Raw genomic sequence first — 26428 nt, 5'->3', positions numbered from 1 at the left:
AGATCAAACAATTCAATATGTCATACTTGTGCAGTAATGCAGAACATCTTCATCTTCCTTGAAAGTGTTTTGCTTTTTACTGCTCTCTACCCCCAATCTGCCTTTCCCTCCTTCCCTTATTCCCCCCTCCCCATATCTCCCTCCCTGCCCTCAGGGCAAAAATATATTACTATACCTACTTTAGTATGTATGTTAATCCTTCTTTGAGCCAGTTCTAATGATATTAAGGTTCACTCACTCCTCAACTCCTTCCCACTCTTCTCCTCCATCCATAAGCTTTTTTCTTGTTTCCTTCATGTGAACTACCAGACCATCTCTCCCATTCTCCTTCCCCCAGTCTATTTCTCCTACATCTCAACCCTATTTTAATGATGTCCTCGTGGGTTAGTTAGGTGGCACAGTGGACAAATCACCAGCCCTGGACCCAGGAAGCCCCAAGCCCAAATCCAGCCCCAGACATAAGACACCCCACCCTGTCTGCCCTACAAGGAACAAAACATAAATGCTTTACAGATATCATCCCTTCATATTCAGTTCAGACCTGTGTCTTCTTTGAATTCCTTACTGAGATAGTTCTTATGAGTTTGAAGTATTATCTTCCCATGTAGGAATATAAACAATTTGATCTTTTAATATCCCTCATGAAGTCTTTTTCTTTTTTCTTTTTTATGCTTCTCCAGGGTCTTGTATTTGAAAGTCAGATTTTCTATTCAGTTCAGATCTTTTCATAGTAAATGCCTGAAAGTCCTCTTTCTCATTGAAATTCCATTTTTGCCTCTGAAAGATTATGCTTAGTTTTGCTGAGTACAGGATTCCTGGCTGTAGTCCCAGTTCCTTTGCCCTCTGGAATATCATATTCCATGCCCTCCGGTCCTTTAATGTAGAAGCTGCTAGATCTTGCTTTATCCTTATTGGAGCTCCACAGTATTGAATTCCTTTTTTCTAGCTGCTTGCAATATTTTCTCCTTGACCTGGGAGTTCTGGAATTTGGCTATAATATTTCTGGAGGTTTTCCTTTTGGGATCTCTTTCAGGCAGTGATCTGTGGATTATTTTGATTTCTATTTTAGCTTCTGCTTCTAGAATATCAGGGCAATTTTCCCTCACAATCTCTTGGAGGATGGTGTCTAAGCTTTTGTTTTGGTCATGGTTTTCAGGTAGTCCAATGATTTTCAAATTATCTCTTCTAGATTTATATTCCAGGTCAGCTCTTTTCCCAAGGAGATATTTCACATTGCCCTCTATTTTTTCATTCAGTTGGATTTGCTTTACTGTGTCTTGGTTTCTCATAAGGTCACTAGCTTCCATTTGTTCAATCCTAATTCTTAGGCAGTTATTTTCATCAGACAGTTTTTTAATCTACTTTTCCATTTGGCTTTTCAAACTGTTGACTTTTTTCTCATGACTCTCCAGCATCGCTCTCATTTCTCTTTCCATTCTTTCCTCCCTTTCTCCACATCTTCTTTCTATTTCTCCTACTTTCTCTTAAAAATCCCATTTGAGAGCTTCCATGGCCTAAGAGCAGTTCATATTTTTCTTGGAAGCTTTGGATGTTGGAGGCTTGACCCTGTTATTATCTTCTTCTTCTGAGGTTGTATTGTGGTCTACCTTACCCCCAAAGAAGTTTTCAATGGTGTTCTGCTTTCTCTGCCTACTCATCCTGGCTTACTATTTCTTGGCTTTTAACTCCTTCTTAAAGTGTGGCACTGCATCCAGGACACACTGTTCGAGCTACAGCATGGCCAAAGGGATGGTTGGGCTTCTTCTCACTCTGCCTAGCCTCGCTTTTATTTGATTTTAAACTCTGCACTGGGGGTGGGGGAGGGGTGGGGGTGGGGCTGCTTCTTGGCTCTGCTTCAGAGGGTTGCAGGTGTTTTGGATTGAGGGGGGGCAGGTTTTAATCTCACCTGGCCTGTTCTCTGGTCCGAAGATAACCTCAAGCCTACTTACTAAGCAACCAACCAGCAAAACATTCTGTGGTGTGGTTCTTAGCTTCCGATGAGCCTGTTCCCCTGCTTCCCTCCCCCACCTGGGCTTCCTGCCACTCAGGATTTCTTCCTGGTTCCCTGCTGGGGTGGGACAGTCAAATCCTTCCCCCCAGTCCACTGGTACCCCTGCACTTACCTGCCAGGCCAGCCACATGCTCGGTTCCAGAAGACGCCTGTGCTGCAGCTGATTTAGAGGCACTGGGGCAAATTCCTTGGGCAGGCAGGTGTCTTGTATATCAGCCCAATTGCGGGGTTAGGCTTTATTCGGGCCTAGCATGGCCCCCTGAAATCTATCTATAGCTGGGGAAAACTCAGCCTGTATTTTTGTGTGTTTTTCTGCTCCAAGGGTTCTTTTATTGCTATTTTTGGGGTGATTGTATCAGGAGCTCTATGCATTTAATGTCTTTCCTCCACCATCTTGGCCTATTTTTTTTCCCTTAAAGAAGTTTTCCCTTATGTCAAGCGGCAATGAGCCTCAATGTTACTTCCATTCATTGGCAAAATCCATTCCATTCATTCAATAAACATTTACATAACTGGGCATTTTCCTTATGTGTGATATTGTGCTGAGAGATGTGAGGATGCCCAAATACAACTATTCTGCTTTTAAGAAGCATCTAGTCTTCTTGTGAAGACAAGACAGTGTATACACAGCCATTAAAATTAGGATATGAAAAAAGCATTTAAGAATTGTCATGGGGCATTAAGGAGGCAACGTGGCATGTTCAGGTAGTGTGATATAATTGGAAGATGATTAGTTCGGGACTGTGGACTTCAAGCCTCACTCTGCCTCTTTCTGAGTTGTTTTGGAGTTTGTTTTTGTTTTTTTTTTTTTTATACCTTGAGCAGGCAATGAATCTGCCTGAACTGCAGTTTTCTGATCTGTAAAATGAGGAGGCTGCAATAGATGACCTGTGAGTATTTTTTTTTCTAGTCCTAAACCTTATGCTTTTAAGTATGAAATTGGTTGTATAGACACGAAATGGTCTTATTTCACCTGAGGAAATGAATGCTTATAACAGGAATAGTTAGAAAAGACTGTAAGACTTCCAGAGGAAGGCAACTAGGCTGGTGAGGGGACTAGAGACCATCCTCTACAAAGAAGAGGTGAAGGATCCTAGGACACATAGCTGGGCAAAGAAACAATTTGAGGGAACTAGAGGCAACATGAAAGATGTCTTCAAGTATTTGAACATCTGGTACGTAAAAAGTAAAGTAGGCTGCTGAGACAGAGAGAGACACAGACATAGACAGAGAGAGAGAGAGAGAGGCAGAAAGAGAGAGAGAGAGATCTCCACATCACTTGAGTCCTTGAGAAGAGGATTGACTCTTATCAATGAACAAATATTTACTAAGCACCCACTAGACACTTGGTCCCATGTTAGGCAGTAGGCATACAAATACAAAGAATGAAATAATGTCTTCTTCTAAGGGGTTTCCTTTTTAATGGGGAAGACAATATAACTCAGAAGCAATGCTATAGAGAGGAATCTTCTGGCAAGGATTGGATAACATGATTTCTAAGGTCCTTTCTGACAGTTAGATTTGATGAGTATGTGAAAGATATAAGCAGCTAGACAATTCAGTGGATAAAGCACTGGGTCTGGAGTCAGGAAGACCAGAATTCAAATCTAGCCTCAGATACTTCCTGGCTGTATGACCCTGGGCAAGTCATTTGACCTCTGTTACCTTTAATCCACTGGAGAAGGAAACCATAAAGTACTCCAGTATCTTTGCTAAGAAAACCCCACAGAAAATATGATCCATGGGATCACAAAGAGTTGGACATTACTAAACAACTAGGTTTTCAAGAACATAGATAAGAAGAGAATGGAGGAGATTTCCTGTAGACAGGGAAACTAGCTTTAAAAAAAAAAAAGGACAAATACTTGATATGCATTCTGTGCACAATGAAACTAATCTAATTGGATAATATTGCTCATATGGGGAATGGAGATAGGTAAAATAGTTTTGAGAAAAGAACAAGTGGAACAAGTATGTGTCAAGGGCTATGCTAATTGTTTTACAAATATTATCTCATTTAATCCTCACAACAACCCTAGGAGGTGGGCTCCAGTGGCAAGATAGACATCAGGACTACTAGAGATGGCCCAGAATGCAATGGGGGACCTCGGGCTTTTAAGGGAAGGCTTTTCACAGGTCTCAGTTTGCCTGAGGCAATGCCTATTCAGTGATTAAAGCTAGGTAAGAAAAGAGGCAAAGAAAAGCCTCTTTTACCTAGTCCAAAAGAAAATAAATAGATAAATGTGTGCATGTAGAGGTGAAGACCCTCAGGGTTTCTGACCAAAGAGAAACTATTGCAATTTAGGCAACTGAGACATCAAGAGGCCAAATGAGGCCTGGGCTGGATCCTATTGTTGGCCAATCAAAGAGGGCCAGAGTTATTTAGGTTTAAGGAGTCCTCTTTAGAAGACATCTGTCAGGTAAACCCCAAGACATCTTGTGAGGTTTCGGCAAACAAAAGTGTGTTACTTTGGACAGAGCAGCCAAAGGTAAGGGTATGATTCCCTATACAGAAAGAGGAAGAAGAAGGGAGAGAACAAAAAAAGAGGAGAGAAGGTGAAGGAAAAAAAGAAAGGAAAGAGATGTGTTGCCCAGCTGGAGGAGGCCAGTTGGGTGCCCAGTGTGACAGCTGTTACAGAATGTTAATTGTTGTTTGTCCTTCAAAGACTACCATGATATCGGGGAGGTGATGTCATGACTTGCAATGGGGCCACATTGCTATTTGAAGCTGGATTTGATCCAGGTCTTCCTGACACCAGGTCCAACCCTCCATTAACTGCACTACTTAGCAGCCTTCAGCGGTCTTCAGATTGTGAAGGGCTTTAAAGGACAAAAATTAAAAAGTTAAGACCTAAAGAGTTATTAGGGAATCATTGCAAGCTTTTCAACATGGTAGTTTTGTTGTGGTGGTGTTTTTTGTTTTGGTTTGTTTTTTTGTTTGCTTCTTTTCCAGCTTTATTTGAAAAGATCAGAAGTAAAATTATATTGACTTGGGGAGTCATTCAGTTTCATTCAACTTAATTTGACAAAAAAATTATTGTGTTCTATGTGCAAGATTCTCAGAATGTCCCAATGAATATGAAAGGGGCTCTCAAAGAGATTATACTCTCCTGGGGGTTACTATGCACAAGAATGTATAGTCATCATAAGAGGAGAGAGGGTACTAACATAACAATGAGGGCAGGAAGGACCTCATCTAGTAGTTAACATCTGACCTGTGCTTTGAAAGAAGCTAGGGATTCTAAAATGTGGAAGTTAGCAATAGATTCCTAGATATGAGAGGCCATTTGTGCAAAGGCCCAAAGACTGCATGTCACATTTTAGGGAACGGCTGACCAGCATCAGTACAAGAGAGATCTTAGAAAGGAAAGTAATATGAAATCAGACTGGGAAGGGAGATGGGAAGCCAAATTGTGGGGAACTTTAAATGTCACGGTAAGAAGTCTATGTTTTATCCTAGAGGCAAAAGAAATAATTACAAATTTTTTAAGTAGGGGTCACCAAATATATGTTTTACAATACCAGTTTCTCAACTATCTCTATGCTGGACTGGGAGGTTGGGGACTAGAAACTGGGAATCTAATGAGGAAACTATTGCAGTAGTCCGGGCAAGAAGTGATTAGGATCTGAATTAGCATAGAAGTTGTGTGAGTGTAGAGGGAGATAGATTTAAGATATGTCATGACTTGCTGAGTATTGGCCACTGATTTGGGGATTGAAGGAGCAAGAAGAGCCAAAGAAGACTCCAAGAGTGCAAACTTGAGGAAATGGAAAAAAGGCCGTGTCATCCACACAAAGGAGGAAGCTTGGGGAAGGCATGGATTTTCAGGGAAAGATGACTTCTATTCTGGACATGAGTTTGAGATGCCTATGGGAAATCCAGATAGAGATGTCTGGAAGAAATCAGGTCGTATGAGACTGGAGGCCCAGAAAATATTGCAGGTTAGATATACAAATTTGGAATAGTCTACAATAGACCTTTTCTCTCTCACGTCACCTGGAATATAGGTGAAAAGTAAATCACAGCTAACTCAAACCTGGTTTCCTTTTAGGTTTACCCTTTATGCTGTGGATACAAGAGGTCGGCACTCAGAGCTGAGCACTGTTACACTGAGGACGGCTTGCCCTCTGGTAGATGACAACAAAGCTGAGGGTAGGTGCTAGACTGAACACCTAGTTCCTTGAAGACATATGTACTCTATGACTTCAGTCTTAACTTTCTCCAAGGGAATCACTTTGTTTTCTGAGAGAAAAAAAAAGGTGAAAAATGGAAGGCAAGGAAGACTGATGGGAAGTGTCATATAGCAGTTAGGAGAGTGAATCTGGAGTATCAAGAAGTCCTGGCTTCTGATACATTATAGGCAAATCATTCCCCATTTACTACTATTCTTTATTTCATTCTTAGAACCAAGTATATGGTGAGTGACTGGTAAATATTACATGAGCCCTAGTTTCCTCATCTATAAAATTAGCATAATGCCAGCAGAATCTATTTTACAGAGTTGTTGTAAGGCTCAAATGAAATATCTTTGATATTTGACAAACACCTAATCCTGATCTTACTTGGGCAGACTCACCCGAAGTAGATGCTGTGTTAAGTTGTTTTTCAGTCATGTTCAGCTCTTCATGTTCCCATTTGGTATTTTCTTTCCAAAGATACTGGAGTGGTTTGCCACTTCAATCTCCAGCTCATTTTGCAAATGAGGAAACTGAGGCAAACAGGGTTAAGTGACTTGACCAGGGCCACTAAACTATTAAATGTTTGAGGCTGTATTTGAACTCAGGGAAATGAGTCTTCCTAATTCTTAGCCTGGCATTGTATTCACAGAGCCACCTAGCTGACCCTTAGGTAGATATACCAGCTTCCTAAACCTAAAACATTCAGCCATGAACACAGTTTTCCAAATATGCAGATGTATCCTTTACATTGAAGTCAGTCAAAGTCATAATACAATGGACACTTTGTTTTCCAAAAGTTTGGTTTATTTATCTGAATCCCTCTAGTCCTTTAGATTTGTTGGGGTCATGTTCACTATTTGCTATCTCTTTAAAGAAACCTTTCTGTCCAGCTTTACTTCCCATAGTTCCCTAGTAAATCTCCATGCTTTGCCTTCTTTTCAGAGATAGCTGACAAAATCTACAACCTCTACAATGGCTATACCAGTGGCAAGGAGCAACAGACAGCTTACAACACCCTGATGGAAGTGTCGGCCTCCATGCTTTTCCGAGTCCAGCATCACTACAATTCTCACTATGAGAAGTTTGGGGACTTTGTCTGGCGGAGCGAGGATGAGCTGGGACCCAGGTAGGGGTGGGACACTCATCTCTGCATTTTGGCACAGGACCCCTCAGTTTAGGGCCTGGTAGGACTGTCTGGAAGGAATTTGGATAGCATCATACATACTCAAATTGCAACTGAAAGTGATTACCTCCCAATTATTTTGACTGGAAAAGGAAAAGGGCAGGTATATGAGCCCATGGCCTGATGGATATGATTTTGTCAAGATGAGCCATGGTGGTCCTCATTCCTGACCTACCTAGCACATTGGCACAGGGGATAGCTCCCATAAATACTGGAGCTTTGGGAACATAGGTTGAATTAGACCAGGGCTTCTTAAACTTTTTCTACTCTCCACCCCTTTTCAGCCCCCAAAATTTTACATGAACACATGTATATAGGGATATAAAATAGGTATATGTAATCTTTTATTATTGCCAATTTTTTTGCAACCCCATACATTCGATTACACAAACCCCTATCGGGTTGTGATCCACAGTTTAAGAAGCTAGGAGCTAGATAGATAATCTGGCTCCCCATCAGCACTCCCTGCTCTTCACCTCTAGAACTAAACTGACCCCCAATCCTAACTGGAATCAGGAAGCCTCTTTTTTCTGAGTTCAGCTCTGGCTTCAGACATTTACTGGCTGTATGACCCTGGCCAGGTCTCTTAAACGTGTTTGCCTCAGTTTCCTTATTAGTAAAATGAACTGGAGAATAACATGGTAAACTATCCTAATATCTTTGCCAAGAAAATCCCAAATGGGTTCATGAAGAGTCAGACAAGACTGAAATTACTGAACAATAAATCTTAACTGGCCTGAAGCTCTGTTTGGTTTCCCATTTAGCTCAGCTCCTAAGATTTTGGCTCTCTGAAGACCACCTGGTACCAGTCCAGCTTGGCTTTTAATCTCTTATTTCTTCACTCCAGTTCTTCTATTCTCTCATTAGACAGTGGCAGAATTTTTTCACTGCTAGGGATAAAGTAGGGTAGAGGAGAAACAATACTGCATTTGAATGCTGCCTCTTCACTCATTACCTGGAGTGACTTTGGGCAAATCACTTTATTTCTCTAGGCTGTTTCCGCATCTATAAAATGACAGCTCTCTAAATTCCTTTCCATGCTAAATCTGGTGAATAGCTGAGGATGGGCATTCTTCCACCTGCATGTTTGCCTAATCATCTAATGTTGTTGGCTCTTACCATGGTAAAAAGGCCAGTAGATAAAGATAAATAGAAAATTCAGAAGTAATCCTCTATTTACATTTAACATGAGCTCATAACCGGGTATTTGTTGATATAACAACTAGTGGTTTGATTACAGGCTTTTCATGGCCATTAATAAATTAACTAATGTTTGGATCTCACAAGCATATGTAAATTTCACAAGCTTACTCAACACTTTTTAAAAATTTTTCATATTTTCTTCTTTTTCTTTTTTTTTAAGCAACAAAGATTTATTTTATTTTCCAGTTACATGTAAGAGTAGTTTTCAAAATTCATTTTCATAAGATTGGGAGTTTCAAATTTTTCTCCCTTCCTCCCTCCCTTTCCTCCCCCCTCCACAAGATCGCAACCAGGTTATATATATACAATCCACAAGTGTTCCTTTTTTATCAGTTCTTTCTATAGGGGTGCATAGTAAGCTTCTTCATTAGTTCCTTAGGATTGTCTTGGATCATTGCACTGCTGAGAGTAGTTAAATCATTCACAATTGCTCATTGAACAATACTGCTGTCACTACACACAATGTCCTCCCAGCTCTGCTCACTTCACTATACATCCATGTTCATTAGTCTTTCCAGGTTTTTCTGGGATCATCCTGTTTGTCTTTTCCTATAGAACAAGACCATTCCACTACAATCATATAGCACAGCTTTTTCCATCATTTCTCAATTGATGGACATTCCCTTGATTCTCAATTCTTAGCCTCCACCAAGAGTTGCTATAAATATTTTTTTGTACAATTTTTCCCCCTTTTCTCTTTTTCATGATTACTATTGTTAACTGTTTCTCTTCCATCCTATTCCCTTCCCCATGATATTTATTCTATTATCCATCTTCTTTCATCCTATCACTCTTCAAAAGGGATTTGCTTCTGCCTGTCCCCTCCCCCACTCTATCCTTCCTTCTTTTGCCCCCCCCCTTTATCCCCTCCCCTTTATCCCCTTCCCCTCCTATTTTCTGGCAGGGTTAAAGAGATTACTCCACCCAATTGAGTGTTTACATTATTCCCTCCTTGAGCCAATTCTAATGAGATTGAGGTCTTTCAGCCAATTCTGTTGAGTGCTAGGCTCATTTACTGCCCAGATTAAATAGGTTACTCCACCCAGTTGGGTGTGTCTGTTAGGCCCTCCTTGAGGCAGCTCTGATGAGTTTAAGATCTTTGAGCCTTTTCTGATCAGTGTAAAATTCATTTACTGCCCTGCTCCTCTCCCATCTCTTCCCCTACTCCATAAGCCTTTTCCTGTTTCTTTCATGTAGGATTTCACCTCTGCCCTTCCCCCTCCCACAGTGAATTCCCTTCACCCCTCAATTTAACCCTAAAGATGTCATCATCTAGCTAAGTGACACAGTGGACAAAGCATCACCCCTGGACCCAGGGGAATCCCAGCCAAAACCCGGCCTCAGACACCAGACAGTCACCCACTGTAAGACCCCAGGTATGTCCCCCAGCTCCAATTTTTTATGGTTCTCTAGGGTCTTGTATTTGAAAGTCAAATTTGCCATTCAGTTCAAGACTTTTCATCACAAATATATGAAAGTCTTCTTTTTCATTAAAATCCCATTTTTTCCGCTGAAAGATTATGCTGAGTTTTGCTTGGGTAGGTGATTCTTGGTTGTAATCCCATTTCCTTTGCCCTTTGGAATATCATATTCCATGCCCTCCAGTCCTTTAATGTAGAAGTTGCTAGATCTTATGCTATCCTGACTGGGGCTCCACAGTACTTTAATTGTTTCTTTTTGGAAGCTTGCAATATTTTCTCCTTGACCTGAGAGCTCTGGAATTTGGCTATAATATTCCTAGGAGTTTTCTTTTGGGGATCTCTTTCTGGAGGTGATCAGTGGATTCTTTCAATTTCTATTTTAGCTTCTTCTTCTAGAATTTCAGGGCAATTTTCTCTGAGAATATCTTGGAAGATGGTGTCTAAGCTCTTTCCTTGATCATGGTTTTCAGGTAGACCAATAATTTTCAAATTATCTCTCCTGGACCTATTTTCCAGGTCAGCAGTTTTTTCCAGAAGATATTTCACATTTCCCTCTATTTTTTAATTCATTTGTATTTGCTTTATTGTGTCTTGGTTTCTCATAAAGTCACTAGCTTCCAGTTGTTCAATCCTAATTCTTAGGTAATGATTTTCATCAGAGAGCTTTTGTACCTCCTTTTCCATTTGGACAATTTGACTTTTCAAGCTGTTGACTTTTTTCTCATGTCTTTCCTGCATCACCCTCATTTCTCTTTCCATTTTTTCCTCTACCTCTCTAATTTTATCTTCAAAGTCCTTTTTGAGCACCTCTATGGCCTGAGACCAATTCGTATTTTTCTTGGAAGCTTTAGATATAGGGGCCCTGATGTTGACATCTTCCTCTGAGAGTGCCCCTTGGTCTTCCTTGTTACTGAAGAAACTTTCTATGGTCCTCACCTTTCCCTGTCTGGTCATCTTGCCTTTCCTTTACTTGACTTTTAGCTCCTTAAAGTGGGGCACTGTTTCCAGGCTGCAGTATCCCAAGCTTAAGAAGTCCCAGGTGGTATGATTTAAGGAGAATCAGGTTCTTCCCTCACCGGGTCTGTTCCCTGGTCCTTAGATGACCCCAGACCAACTTGCTATTCAACCAGCTTTGTGTGTTGTGATTATTAGCTCTGACGAGCCTGTGCCCCTCCCCGACCTGGGCCACTGCTACTCGAGCCTACCTCCTGGTTCTCAGCATGGGTGTAAAATCCAAATTCTGCCTCAGTACCAGCATAGACCCCTGTAGTCTCCCCCCTGCCCAAGGCTCAGCCCACTCACCAGACTGTGAGCTTAGTTCCAAACAACACTGGCACTTCAGCTGATTCAGAGGCTCTTGGGGTCTGTTTCTCTGGTGAGGCCTTCCTGGGACTGGATCTGTGTCAGGGTGACTGTGGGGTTGGGCTCGACTCCTGTATTAGCATAGTAGTTCCCTCCTTCTGACCTTCCAAGCCGTTCTTGGTTAGAAGATGATTTCAGCACATTCTTCTGTGAGTTTTGCTGCTCTAGGCATTTTCCTATGGTGTTATTTGGAGGTTTTTTGTAGCGATCGTGTCATGAGTTTGAGTTCCGGGAGCTCACTGCCTTTCCTCTGCCATCTTGGCTCCTCCCCAGAAGTCCCTTACTCAACACTTTAGAGGTGCTAATAGCTATGATCAAGACATAGAACGAATGCATAGCTTTAGGAATTGATGTGTAAACAGAAACATAATTCATAAATTTGTCAGTTTAAAAATATTTGTTCATGATTCCCCATTGCAGATGGCAGAGATAGCAAAATACTCTTCAATTACTCAGAATCTTTAAAACAATTTTGAGGATCAGGCCAATGTTCATAACTTCACTTTAAAGTTGGGGGAATTTAGTTCAATTCAAGACAACAAGCATTTATTAAGTATCTACTTATATGCCAAGCACTAGGCTAGACCTACACTGAAGATGCAAAGACAAAACAAAATCCATTCTCTTGTGGGTGGGGGGGAAAGACTGAAAGAAAAGGAGACAAAGAGATAAGTGAATACAAAACTTATCCAGAGTAAATCCAAAGCAATTGCAGAAAAGTGGACAGACCACTAATTGGGAAATCAGGAAGAACCCATGTAGGTGATACTAATTACTAAGACACTTGCCTAGAGTTCTAAGAAACTAAAGGCATTTGTTTATTCATTGATTCTTTTAAAATAAAAGTATTTTAAAGATTGGGTCTCCTCATCTCATCCAGATTAGATGTGTAGGGGCTATTCAAAGGCCCATTCCACTACAGATCAGCATGGCAGGTTCAATCTGTTGTTTTTGCCAAGGACTGCTTGCTCCTCCTTAACCAACCTGCTACCCCCTCTTCCCCCTCTCTTTCTGGGGGCTCACTGTATCAATCCTGAACTTAGCACAGACATCTGATCAGCATACCCCATGGAACTCCTGAGTTCAAGTGATCCACCAGCCTCAGTCTGTGCTGTAGCAGGGATCATAAGCAAACATAACCATGTCAGAGACTCCATTTATTCTTTTTTTTCTTTTTTTTGGGGGGGGGAGGCAATTGGGGTCAAGTAACTTGCCCAAGGTCACACAGCCAGTAAGTGTCAAGTGTCTGAGGCCGGATTTGAACTCAGGTCCTCCTGACTCCAGGGCCAGTGCTCTATCCACTGCACTACCCAGCTGCCCCAGGCTCCAATTATTCTGACAGCAGCCAAGTAAGCACCTACAACTGTGATGAACATTGAGGATACAGTTATGGATGGATGGATGTTATTGTCTTTGCCCTAAAGAACCTTAGAGCATAAAGGTAGGGCCAAGCTCCAATAGTACCCAGAGCCCCAGTCGCTGGTTTATCCCACCATTTCACCCTATCAATTGTATTACCATTTAACCAAGTTGTTAGTGTTTGGAATGAAGCAGGAGAACTGAACTGTGTAGTCAGACCTCTTTTTTTTTTTTTTTTGTCAGACCTCTTTCAAATGGTGAAGATGGTAGCTTTTGTCTTTAGTGTTCCCACTCCTAGGGTTCCCACCTAACTTCCTCCATCCCCACCTTCAAGCCAGTGATTTCTTGTTCCCTAGGTCTCTTCCATCAGGGAAGAGAACATCTGACAAACTCATTCAGTTTGAGTTAGTATACTCTAAATATAATATACCTCCCAGGAGGTGTTTGTATTTGAAAGCCAGATCTCAAGGAGAGGACGGTACTTATTTAGTACCTAAAACCCAAAGAAAGGAAATGCTAATGGTGAAATTTCAAGCATCAATAAGTATCTATTTTGAGGCATAAAAGAAAAAAATGACAGGGGTAGGGAGTGGGGAAGTAGAATCCTCACATCTTGGTGTAGGCTCCTATATACACTGCATTGTAATAAACAAGCCCTAAGCCTATTAAACAGTCCTATTCTAAACTCTAGGATATGATTTACTGATGGAGAACATCTTGGAGAACTTCTCTTCCACTCCTCTAATCCTACAAATGAGAAAACCAAGATGTCTAAAGTTAAGTGATCTACCCAAGGTCATGCTTTTAACAGAGGCAGGATGCTATTCCAGGTGTTGACCTGCATTCACTCCATAGAAACTATGAGGATTTGACTCCCTAAAAGGCAAAAGCTGGAACTGGGTCTAGCATTATAAACTTCTCCTTTCAAGGCCTCTTTATCAGTGTCTGGGCCTTGGACTGTAATTTTTCCCCTCACATGAAAGGGAAACTCACTGCAATAAAGGCAGTAAGAAAGGCCAACAGACAGGCAGATGGACAGATCAGTAGATAAAAACACTCAGAGTGAATCATCAAATCCACCATCTTAGAAATGGCCAGAAAAAAAAAAAAAAACAACAAAACAAAACTTGCTTTTACTGTGTTTTCCCACATTGCTCATTGGGTGCTCAGCAAAAAGTTTCCTTAAAGCTAAACCAGGGATCCTTTCCTGACTCCAGCTTTACAACTTGTAAGAACAATTTATGACCTTACAGGACATAAATTTCCGTTTTCTTGGGACTGGCCCTCCCACAAAGGCAGCCCAAGTTTTAGCTGCTTTGATAACTCATTAACCTCCAACCACTGTCTCCCACCCCCTCACTCCCCACCTCAAATATCACTGTGGCTTCCTCCATCTTTAACCATCCTTTGTTGTTGCCCCATAAGCCCTTTGGCTTCCCTTGAATCTTGGTATTTTATTGTCCATCACTAGAGATAGACAGTAGAGATTGGTTTCTGACAATCTCTAAACACATTGAAGAAGAGAGTGAGCTGGGTCATGAAAATATCCTCTCTGATAGGATTATAGATTTAGATCTAGAAGCAATCTTAAATACCATCTAGTACAATCCCTTCATTTTACAGATGATAAAACTGAGGTTTAAGTGATTTGCCCAAGTTCACACAACCAGTGTCAGAGGTTGGATGTGAATCCAAGTCTAATTCTCTATCTCCTATGTCACATTAAGGACTATAGACTGTCAAAGCTGAAAGGGATTTTATAATATTGAATGTAGAATATCAAATCTAGAAGGCATCTTAAGGAAACAGAAAATTCGAGATGAAAGACTCCTGAGAATATAGAATATTAGACCACAATAATAAAGCTGAGAGAAACCTTAGAAATCATTTAGTCTAAAGCACTCATTTTAGAGATGAAGACACTGAAGTCTGGAGAGGGATGAGGATTTGGGTTCTCTCACCTAGTCTGGGCTGACTCTCCTAAGTACCAGTCTAGTGCTCTTTCAATTACACATCTCCAAGGTGAGATTTGGTGAGACTCTATCGATCAAACATCTCTTACATACTGAGTATCTTTTACAGACTGAGAATCATATGGTACACAATAAGATAAGTTAATAATAAAGTCACATATCTATAGTAATTAGGGCAGTTACATGGGGCAGAAGATAAAGTGCTGGGCCTGGAGCAAGGAAGTTCAAATGTGGCCTCAGACACTTCCTAACTATGTGACTGTGGGCAAGTCACTTAACCCTGTTTGCTTCAGTTTCCTCATCTACAAAACGATCTGGAGAAGGAAATGAAAAACCACTCCAGTATCTTTGCCAAGAACCTCCCTTCCCCCTCCCCCCAAAAAAGAGTCACAAAGAGTCAGACATGAATGACAATTACTAAATAACAACATAGAACTAACTAATTTAAAGTACTTTCTTCAAACCCTTTGAGGTAGGTGGTAGAAGTACTGTTAGCCTCATTTTCCTCATTTGTAAAATGTGGACGAGTCAACACACTTTAATTAAGCAACTACTATATACCAGGCATACAAAGAAAAGCAAGAGACAGCCCCTGCTCTCTAAGAGCTCACAGCCCAATGAGAAAGAGACGTCAAATGACTTGCCCAGCAATACATCAATGATAAGTTCCAAGTCCAGTGGCCCTCTTTTGCATTTTCTACTCAAGGTGCTCCCATTTTGGCCACAAACACATCTTAAATAATTGGGGATTCTTATACCATCCTATAAGAGCTGATTCCAACCATCCCCAACTCTACCCTTTGCCTACCTTCTGCCAGGGCTGGGCTAATTCTAAAGCAATGTGGTTTGGATGGTTTTCTGACTTAGGACCATAATGAAGGTCTTGTAGGTGATTCATAATCGTGAAAAATTAATTTCTATACTATGAAAATAGTTCCACTTTTGTTTCTAGCCTAAGTCAACCAGCAACCATTTGGTTAGTGCTGATAGCTTAGTTCCTAATTATTTAGCTGATTATGTACCTTTATTTAAAAGTCTTAGAGAGATGCTTAGAATATTGAAAAGTTAAGTGACTTGGCATTATATACCAGAGATAGGACTGAAATTCTGACCTTCCAGAGTTCAACACCAGCTCTCTATTCCCTGGTCTAGGACTACCAAAGAAATCACAGGTTCAAATATATACACATACACATATATATGTCGTGGGATCCTCCAAGAATCCCTAGCTTACTTTGAAGGTCATCTCAAGCAGTGTTCCCTACACTAGACCTTTCCTGATTCCCCTAGCTGCTAGTATAGGGCCTCTTCCTTGAAATTACCTTACATTGACTCTGTCTATATCTTTATATTTACTTCTTTGTGTACATGCTATCTTCCTCAATGAATATAAGCTCCAAGAAGGCATTTTTATTTATTTCTTTTCTTTTTTGTCTCTTTTCTTGTTTAAGAGCTGCTTAATAGGGAGCAGCTAGATGTCAAAGTGGATAAAGCACCAGCCCTGGATTCAGGAGGACCTGAGTCCAAATCTATCCTCAGACACTTGACACTTGCTAGCTGTGTGATACTGGGCAAGTCACTTAATCCTCATTGCCCTGCCCTCTCCCAAAAAGATATGCTTAATAAATTATTGTTGTTTAGTTGTTTGGACATTGTCAGGTGTAAGCCAAAGTGAGATAGCTAAGTTCCAAAGTCCATACATAGTCTTAAGTCTTTCAGCTAAAAAGGATAAAAGGTAGTGATTAGGTATTTGCCTAAGATAATGCTAGTGATACAGCTAGGATTTGAAACCAGGTCTTCCTGGGGAACCCCAAAGCCACTCATTATACTTGATCACTTAGCCTCTAAAATTAGATCAGGTTGAGAGTAAGTATTGTGTTCTTTTTAGTGGTCAGTGAAGCGACCAGCCTGCTTCAAAGACAATGCTTTGTGTGCTTGTGTCAGAGGTTGTGGGATCCTAAGCACTCCAAGTGTCCAATTCCAGTGAGGTTACATAGATGCTTACATGTTAAAATAATGTAAGAGCAAGAACTAGAAACTAGGTACCCTGACTTTCAATTCAGTTCATGTTCCACAAAATCATTCTAGAGGGACAGCTAGGTGGTGCAGTAGATAGAACATCGGCCCTGGAGTCAGGAGTACCCAAGTTCAAATCCAGCCTCAGACACTTAACACTTACTAACTGTGTGACCTTGGGCAAGTCACTTAACCCCAATTGCCTCACTAAAAAAAAAAAAAATCATTCTAGAGAGAATAAAGTTGAAAAGTCAAAGCAGAACCTGAACACAAGATCTCAAAAGCCAAATTGCAGAGCTAGTACCTGCTGAGAAAGGAATTAGGGAACCATATAGGGAAAGAAATTCAAGCAGAATTTAGCAACCTACAAAATGTGGATTGTAGGGGGAAAATCTGGGGGCAAGAGGTCGGGACAGGAGGTTATTACAGAAACCCCATGTGTGAGGTTATGAAGGTTCATATTAGGGCAACAGCTGTGGGAATGGAGTCGAAAGGATAAATTCCAAAAGGGTAAATGAATGAGAACATTGTGATGGCAAAGATACAGGAAAAAGAGAGGAAGGAATAAAAGATAACACCAAGATATCTAGGCTGGGAAACTAGGAGTGTGGTTATGCCTCTGATGGAAACTGGTAAAAGTTAGGAAGGAAAAAGGTAGTTGGCTCTAGGGAAAGATATGACAAGTAAAGTTTTAGATAAGTTGACTATGAGTGGATATGTAAGGGGCAATATCCTCCCAGAGTCTAGACTTTTGGAAATCCAGGTCTATAGACCAAGGGCGGGGATGGAGGTTTAATAGTTATCTGCATAGAAGTATAGATAAAGCCAAGAGAGTGGATGAGCTCACTGTGGGATTATCGATGAATTATTTCTGTTTCATTTCAGTGCCAGGCACTGTGCTAATCACTGGAGATATGAACAACAGCAATGACAGCTCTCCAAGAGTTCACAAGATTAATAGGGGAGATGACATGTAAACAACCATGTACAGACAAAATAGATACAGGTTCAATTGGAAATGATCCATAGAGAGAAGGCACTAGAATTAAGGGGTATTGGGAAGAGTTTTCCATAGATGATGGAACTTTAGCTGAGACATGTAGGAAGCCAGGAGCTAGAGTTGGAGAGAGAGAGAATATTGCAGGCATGGGAGCCAGCTAGTGCAAACACCCAGGCAGGAGATGGAAGGAACAATGAGACCAGTGTCACTGGGTAACATTGTACATGAGCGAGGGGAGGGAATATAGGATGGAAGAAGACTGGAAAGTTGAGAAGGCAGGTTATGTTTCATTTGATTTAAAAAAAAAAGAGAGAGATCACTCCATTGATGTCTCACCAAAAAAGCAGCTCCAGTCTCCCCCCTTTTTTCCATAGGAAGCTTTTATGATTGCAATGCTATTTTCCAGCTACTAGGAAGGCACTGGTATAATGGAAAATAAATTGGATTATGAGTCAGGAGATATAGGTTCCAGTCATGATTCTGTCATTACCTTACTCTGTGACTTTGAGAAAGTCACTTGACCTACCTGATATATCAATTTCTGACTGCCACAATTCTACAACCCACAAACACACCTGAAAAAAAAAAATAGAAAGTATCAAGGATATAAATGTCATTGACCTTGTGACAGAGTCATCACTGCCTAATCATTAGGTGATTTCTGTGCCCAAGACTTAAGGCAGATTTCAACACAGTCAGCACATGATGCCTACTTAAGAGGACACATACTCAGTCAAAAAACAGAGAAACACTCAGGGGAAACAAACCAAGAAAGCAGAAACCTTGAAGCTGCTCTACTGTGCCATGCCAAAGACTCAGCTGGTGATGTTACACTCCTTCTTTTGAAAGCAATGGGCTCTACCACCACAGTATTATGGGCCCTACCACCACAGTATGATGGGCCAGCCTCTAACAAACACCAGCCTAGAGTGTTCTGATTTGATATATTGCCTAGCAGAAGCCTTTGCTTGGAAAAGAAGCTAATAATGTCCTTATTAGGGTTATTGACAGCAGCTGCTGACTCCCTTTTCCCCACAGTGCACCACATCGTTGAAAATGAGAACTGGAAGGAATATTACATATCACCTAGACCACCCTATGCCTGAACTAGGATAACCACATACAATATAGCCAAGTGGTCATCTCGCCCCCACTTGAGACCTCCACTGATATAGATGATAGTTGACTCATTGATAGGGAACCTTCTTCTTGAGAGAGTTTATTTGAACTTTGGACAGCTTATACCAAGCCAAAATATCCCTTTTTATATCTTCCTCCTCACCTCCTGCCCTACTAGTTCTAGTTCTGCTCTCTGGGGCTAAGCAGAATGATCCTAATGCCTATTTCCCATGGTAACCCTTCAAACACTTAAAAATAGCAAGCACATGTCCTGCTCCAAGTCTTCTCTTTGCTAGTCCAAACATTCATTCTGTTTTGCCAAATTATATAAATGTGAGCATCAGTTCTTTCAACAGTTCATCACATGGCATAGGCTTCAGTCCTCTCCTCATCCTGGATGGTGATTCAATTTGTCAAAGGCCTTGCTAAAATGTAGCACCCTGCTCTTAACTCTATCTCCTTGATGTCTCAGCATAGAGGACACTGGTACTGCCACCTCCCTCATGTGTGTACTCTGCATATCTTACTGCAATCAAAAATTAAGTTAGATTTTCTGATTGCCATGTAACATTGTTGATCAATATTGAGTTTAATGTTGTTGTCAAGTCACTCTTCAGTCATGTCCAACTCTTTATGACTCCATTTGGGACTTTCTTGATGAAGATACTGGAGTAGTTTGTCATTTTCTTCTCTAACTCATTTTACAGATAAGGAAACCGAGGCAAAAAAGTTTAAGTGACTTGCTCAGGGTCATATAGCCAGTAAATATCTGAGGCTGTATCTGAACTTAGGGAGATAAGTATGACTGGACCTGGCACTCTATCCATTGTGCCATCAAGCTGCCCCCACTGAGATTTATAGTCTAGATCATTCTTTATAAAACTGCCACCTAGCCATACCTTTCTCCCTCCTGTACTTGTTCATTTAAATTGGGGGAGGGGGAATCTGTGTAGGATTTTACACTTATTCCTATTAAAATTCATTTCATTCAGTTTAGCCCATCACTGTAACTTAAGAGGAGTCCTATCTGTTGTCCAACATACCAGCTCTTACTCTATGTCATCTGCAAATTACATAAGCATGCCATGTGTGCCTTCAGCTAGTTCACTTGCCCCTACCAGACTTAACCAGAATGTGTCCTCCAGGATATATACCAAGCTTCACTGGCTTCCTTATGTGGTACTGTCTTTCTCTGGGTTTCAGGTGCCTCCTCTGTAAAGGCAGATACTACAGTGATAGAGATATAGAGATAGGTTTTTCTGTCTCCAGGTCTAATTTTCTAAGTTTTAATCATGCCCTCAGACACTTTCTAGCTATGTGACCCTGGAAAGTCATTTAACCATTATCTGTTTCTTCATCTATAAAACAGAGATAATAACTGTGCCCATCTCTTAAGGAGAGAGTTGTGAAGATCAAGTAAATTAATATTTGTAATGTACTTTCTAAATCTTAAAGCACCATATAAATGTTAGCTATTATTATCAATTATCTACAAAAATGAAAGAGTTGTAATAGTTCACCCCTATTGTACCTTTAAGCTTAGACTCATTTCTTTTTAGTTTTTTTTTTTTTCCCCTAGTAATAGAAACAGATTTGTTCCAAGATGTCAACATGGTAGGACCACCAACCAATCCCTTTTCTCCATTTATAGGCATGTGTTTCTGAGGCTTGTAAGTAGTCCATGTGGGTATGAAACTAACCAGAGCTGGCTGGCATGTATGGGGCTTTGCTTAATGCCAAGGTAGTTTACCCATCCACCCTGAAAGACAGACAGAGAGTGAGCCAGACAAACAGTAGTCACTAGGGTACAGTGGACACACCTTGTACGTGTGAGTCATGTAGAGTCTTTCTATAGGTGAGACATTGGGTGTGACATCAATTCCAGCCCACTCCTAGTTCTTAGCCCCAACCTATGCCATTGCTTCTCCAGGCTCTGTGGTGACTATGATGAGTAAAGATTTTCCCAGGAGTGCCTTATTGGGTGGGTTTACTGGGTAGACTTTGTTCCCATGGTTCATTAATGTTGAACCTCAAAATGTTTATCAGCTCAGCTTCTCAGCTACAGTAATGCATGCTCATAAAACTTAGCGACAAGAAGGAGTCTATTGCCTCCAAGTAATAAATACATCAGGCTGGCGTCCCCCAGAGCCTGGTTTCCATGGCAACTACAGGTTACTGCAAACAGCTGCTACAAGAAGACACACTGACATCCAGATGTCCTAAGCATAAGGTTTACATTAGGAGACATTAAAAACTGAGCTCATAGGTGGCCCTAGACCAGGATTCACTGTGGTCAGGACATCCTTGGCATTGGCTACTTTGGTCCCTTTTAGTTTTCTTTGATTGAAAAGTGACACAAGGAGAGAAGAAACACATAAAAAGATTTTGTGCTGCCTAAATAGAAGGATCCATCTTGACCCACCAAAATTTAACACGATTGTGCATTCATTTCTTCTTCAGCTGATTTTGTCAAAGACCATCCAATCCTGCCTTTGACATTCTGGGAAGGATTTTACTTATTGTAGGAATAAAAGGCAAGAATTTACTTTTGAGAATTTATTAGACACTAGCTCTTGGTTATCCCTTTCAAATTATAGCAGTTTGGAATCCAGAGAGATTCAATCACTCTCCTTTAATACAAGACTGCTCAGGAATACGCCAGAGATTCTGATCAAAGAGTGAAAGAGGAAAGGAAGCCATACCTACATGTTTCTACCAGTCATCTAACAACTTCCAAGGACAATTTGGATAGTTGTAGTTATAACCACATGGAGGGGGCCTGGATGGCTGGGAATCTTAGAGGAGACTAATTCTTCTGAAGGTCTCTGTGATGAATATTGGGGTTTTCACTTATGAGCTGAGCATAGCGAGTAGTCATGAGGCTAAAGAGTTGTTTGTAGTGGGGTTGCATCTCCCACCCTCCTAGCCTGCTTTTTCATATGAATGAACCACAAGGTGTTGACTCAATGCTTTCAACTGATTTAATTCGCTTCAGTTTCTCCAGCTGAGGCTTGCTAAAAATCACTGATCTATGGACATCACTTCTTGAACAAACACTTGGGTGTATAAGCGTGACACCAAAACATCATTCAATCCATTTATTTTGACCAAACAATTGTTTGATGAGATGATTTTTTTTCCTTTTCAATTAGTTGCACCAATTAACATTAGATACTTTCTTTTTGTATCAGTGGCTAATATGTGAATAATGATGGTTTTTGATTCAAGTTTTATTTCACCTACCATTCCCCTGCCTGTCCAAAAATATTATAATAATAATTGTTTGAACCAGTGCTCAGGGACGTTAGAGATCATCTAGTAATCAAAAGTCCTTAACTCTCATTTAACCACTTTGTCTCAGTTTCCTCAACTGTAAAACGGAAACAATAATGCTCCCATCTACCTCCTAGAGTTCTTGTGAGGATCAAATGAGATCAATTTGTAAAAGGATGTAACACAGAGTAGGTGCTCAATAAATGCTTCTTGCCTTCCTTCCTTATTTTTTTGTCATTAGCTCATTTGGCAGTCTGATGAAGCTTATGGGTCCCTTCTGAGAATGTCTGAAAATATGCCAAATAAAATATGTCAGACAACAAAGGAAACCAATTGTTTTGAAATAAGGTTATCACTTTTTTTTAACTTAACAGATATCATATACTAAGCTAACCACCCTCTTCCAAAACAGAAATCCCTTTTCTAGCATCCCTGAGAGACAGTCATTCAGTCTTTGGTCAAAAACTTCCAATAACAGGGGGATCACTGCCTCACAAGTTAGAAATGGGACTGAGCAAGAATGATTAATTATGAGCAAAATATGTTTTACACGGGGCCGAAATGTCTCCTTATTGATTTCTCCCTAATGCTACTTTTTCTGCCCATTGGACTAAGAAAGATCATATCACCGACTTCCATGTGTCAAGCTTCTAAAGATTTTATAATGGCTATTCTATTTCCCTTTATTTTTTCTCTTCTTCAAAGACAATACTATCAATTCCTTGTCTTCTTCATAGGAGTAGTTTTCCAAATGCTTTATCATCCTGGGCAACTTTCTCTGAACTGATTCCAGTTTGTCAATGTCTCACTTAGACAAGGAAAGGAAAAATGGAATATGAGACATTCAGTGGGGTCTGACAGTGCAAAAGGTGTGTGTGAGTGTGAATAGCCCTAGAATCTATTCTTCCATTAATGCAACCTTAGATTGCATTTGCTTTTGTGGAAGTCATATTGCCCCATTGAATGACACTGAACTTGGGGTCAAGAAGAACAGAGATATTTAAACTCAGATCAAGTGGCCATGGATGTAATGGAAAGGCAAACATGAATATCTCTTCACAATCTATTTTCCATTTTTCCCCATCTGTCCTCAGAAGTTTGATCTCTGTCTGGTCACTACTCAATGTGCCCTGTCACACAACAGACCAGACCATCAAGTGAGCAAGGACAAGACACAGAAATTCCCTTAAGAATGGCTGTCTGATTCAGTTAGACCAGTAGAAAGGGGCTGTTTTCCTAAACCTTCCCTTTTCTCATCCCTCCTTCTTAATAAAGTTATAAATTAGTGTTTCTAGTCCCTCCTCCACTCCTTCCTCCCCCCACAGGCAGAGCTAGGTCAAATCCCTGTTTAGGAAGATTTCATTTCCAGTATTTGAAAAAGTGGTCACTCTGACCTGCCATCTTCCCCCCACCAAGGGAATACTTGGAAATGCCCTGAATTTGATTTATGGGGCTAAATTGGCAATACAAGAGCTGTGCGACAATTTATTATCCCACTCACACCAGGCAGACTCATTCCTTCTTTCTCCCCACCTCTTCCTCCTTTCCTCTCTCAGCATGTCATGAGCAGTTTACAATTCAGCTCCTTGTTATTTCTTATTCTGATCTCTTTCTGGATTTCTCCCTGTGGTCTCTCAAGGAGATAGCAGCTGGTCATGCTTCTCAGGAAGAGAGGTAAAAAGGCAAGATATGAAGTTAGAAATCAGGAGACCTCACTTTGCCCATAACTTGCTGGGTGACCTTGGGTAAGTCACTTCTCTTTCCTGGTCATCAATTTCACCATCCATAAAATGGGGACAGTAAAAATCTAAAGATTGCTCTAGACTAGTTTATATGTAAGGTCTCTTCAAGCACTGAAATGTTAAGACCATTCACTACTTTATAAGACAAAACACTAGATATCTCTGAGGAGAATTTTTTCATACTATAGACATCAAGGATTGGAGATGTAAGTCCCTATCTTAAATCCCAGTTTCCACTCAGTAGCTCTTCACATTCATACTTTCTTTGGGGTTCAGAATGAGGGAACGCAGGCCCTAGAGGAAGACAGACCTCTTCTCAACTTGACAGACAGCTATGATGTAGCAGACATCAGTCAATCCCTAAGCATTTGTTAAATACCTCTTCTGTATCAGTCACTGTCCTAAACACTGGAGATACACAAGCAAAAATGAAAGAACCCCTGGTCTCACAGTGCTTCCATTCTATTCAGGAAATCAATATGGACATATAAATGTAAATTTATATATAGAAAATAAAAGCATGAAAAGTACTAGATAGTTATAGGGGTGGCACTAAGTCATTGTGCAGATCAACAAAGGCTTCTTGCAGAAGGTGGTACAGGACATGAGTTGTAGGAGACTGGGGATTCTAAGAGGCAGAGAGAGGAGAGGAGAGTATTTCAGCCAGTGCAAAAGCCGGGAGATGTGAAATGGAGTTCCACTCAGGTATGATGAGCAGCAAGAACACCACTTTAACCTACATTTAGAATTTGTAGAGGATAGCAGTCATAAAGATGGAAAAGTAGGTTGGAGACAGTTTGTGAAGGGCTTTAAATCCAGAGACCTTTCTCTTTGGTCCTAGTGGATAGAGTGCCAAGCCTGGAGTCAGAAAGACTCATCTTCTGGAGTTCAAATCTGGCCTCAGACACTTAACTAATTGTATGACCCTGGGCAAGTCACTTAACCCTGTTTGCCTCAGTTTTCTCATCTGCAAAATGAGATGGAGAAGGAAATGCCAAACCACTCTAGTATCTTTGCCAAGACCACTGAAACAAGCAAACAACAACAACGGAAGTAATTATTTATTGGGTTCCTAGTTTCTGACTTCACATTTCACTTGCCTCCTATCCTCACACACAAATGTGCCCACTTAGGCTGTAGCAAATCAAGCAGAAGTGTATTGCTAGTTTTGTTCATTTCAGGCATTGTCCTGGTCACACTCATTTTTATTTTCTCTTCTTTGAAAGATCATTCCTCAGCAATGTGCTTTTTAGCTATTATCATAGTCCAGAAAATTAGGAACACATTATGTCCAAGGCCACTTGAGAGAGGTCTGTGTGAACCTAGGGACCTTGATCCCAGTTTTTCTAAAGGTTTACTATAGGACTATAATTACACAGCTGAGTCATGACATCCTGAAAGAACTTGACTTTAATCCTTTTCATCTCAAGTTTAGTAATACCTAAAAGGCCTATCAGAAAGACTGCTCCAAAATACACCCTCATTTTTTCAACATCTATTCATTTCATTCTATGTCTCCTTCACCCCACACACTCACTAACATCCAAGCTTATGGCTCCCTCCTTCCATCACCACCACCCCCCCTTCCCCTGTCAGCTTTGTTGTGGCCAAAGATAGATGTCAAACTGGTTCTCCTGTATTGTCTTCCTCTCATCTTCCACCCTACCCTCTGCCATTTTGGTATGAATTTAGGAAGTCAAAGAAAACTATTTCCCATGAGATCCCTTAAAAGTTGTATTTCATCTTCAATCTTGTTGGTGACCATCAGAGCATGCCTGTGCCTCAACCAGACAAGGAATTTTCTGGCAGATGGAGAAACCCCAGGATAGAAGGAATAGATCCAGCTAATTGAGTTCAAATACTGACTCCTAGCAGGGGGCAAATGTAGCTCATTTGCCTGTGTTCTTTTAATTGAGAACAGAGACAACACATGAATCCACTTTTCAGGCTGGTTTTCAATGAAAAGAAGGTGGGAAATATTATTCATATTGCCCTTGCCTCGTTTTTTTCTGTAATAAACATTTTTATTTGTAGTTTTGGGTTCCGATTTTTATCCTTCCTTCCCTCCCTCCCTTCCCTACTCCCTGAAGTGGTAAACAGATATGGGTCATACATGTATGACTATGTAAAACATTACCATATTGGTCTTTTTGCATAAGAACACTTGAATAAGGGACAGCTAGGTGGCGCAGTGGATAGAGCACCGGCCCTGGAGTCAGGTGTACCTGAGTTCAAATTCTGTCTCAGACACTTAACACTTACTAGCTGTGTGACCCTGGGCAAGTCACTTAACCCCAGTTGCCTCACTAAAAAACAAACAAACAAACAAAAAAGAACACTTGATTAAAAAAAAAAAAATGAAAAAAAGAAAGAAATTGAAAATAGCATGTTTCTGTCTATTAAATCAATATCAGTACTTTCTTTAGACGTGGATAATATGTTTCATTGATAGTTCTTTGGGATTGTCTAGGATCATTGTATTGTTGAGAATAGTTAAGTCTTTCACAGTTCTTCATCAAACAATACTGCAGTCTCTGTGCACAATGTTCTCTTGGTTCTGTGCTCTTCACATCAGTTCATACAAGTC

The 26428-nt window shown here is 40.7% G+C and overlaps 1 protein-coding gene across 4 annotated transcripts in view; it reads left to right on the top strand.

Annotated features, from left to right (window-relative positions):
• Positions 1–26428, top strand: part of ASTN2 (astrotactin 2) — a 1144107-nt gene that overhangs the window by 1108919 nt on the left and 8760 nt on the right. For all 4 annotated transcript variants that reach the window (XM_043982377.1, XM_043982378.1, XM_043982376.1 and 1 more), the window contains 2 exons: positions 6064–6164; positions 7133–7316. In XM_043982377.1, coding sequence (XP_043838312.1) covers positions 6064–6164; positions 7133–7316 — 285 coding nt within the window. The remainder of the gene's footprint in view (positions 1–6063; positions 6165–7132; positions 7317–26428) is intronic.

This window comes from Dromiciops gliroides, chromosome 2 (genome assembly GCF_019393635.1).
Source record: "Dromiciops gliroides isolate mDroGli1 chromosome 2, mDroGli1.pri, whole genome shotgun sequence".
Classification (NCBI taxonomy): domain Eukaryota; kingdom Metazoa; phylum Chordata; class Mammalia; order Microbiotheria; family Microbiotheriidae; genus Dromiciops; species Dromiciops gliroides.
Note: the sequence above shows the minus strand (reverse complement) of the source record. Positions and strands in the feature narration are given on the sequence as shown.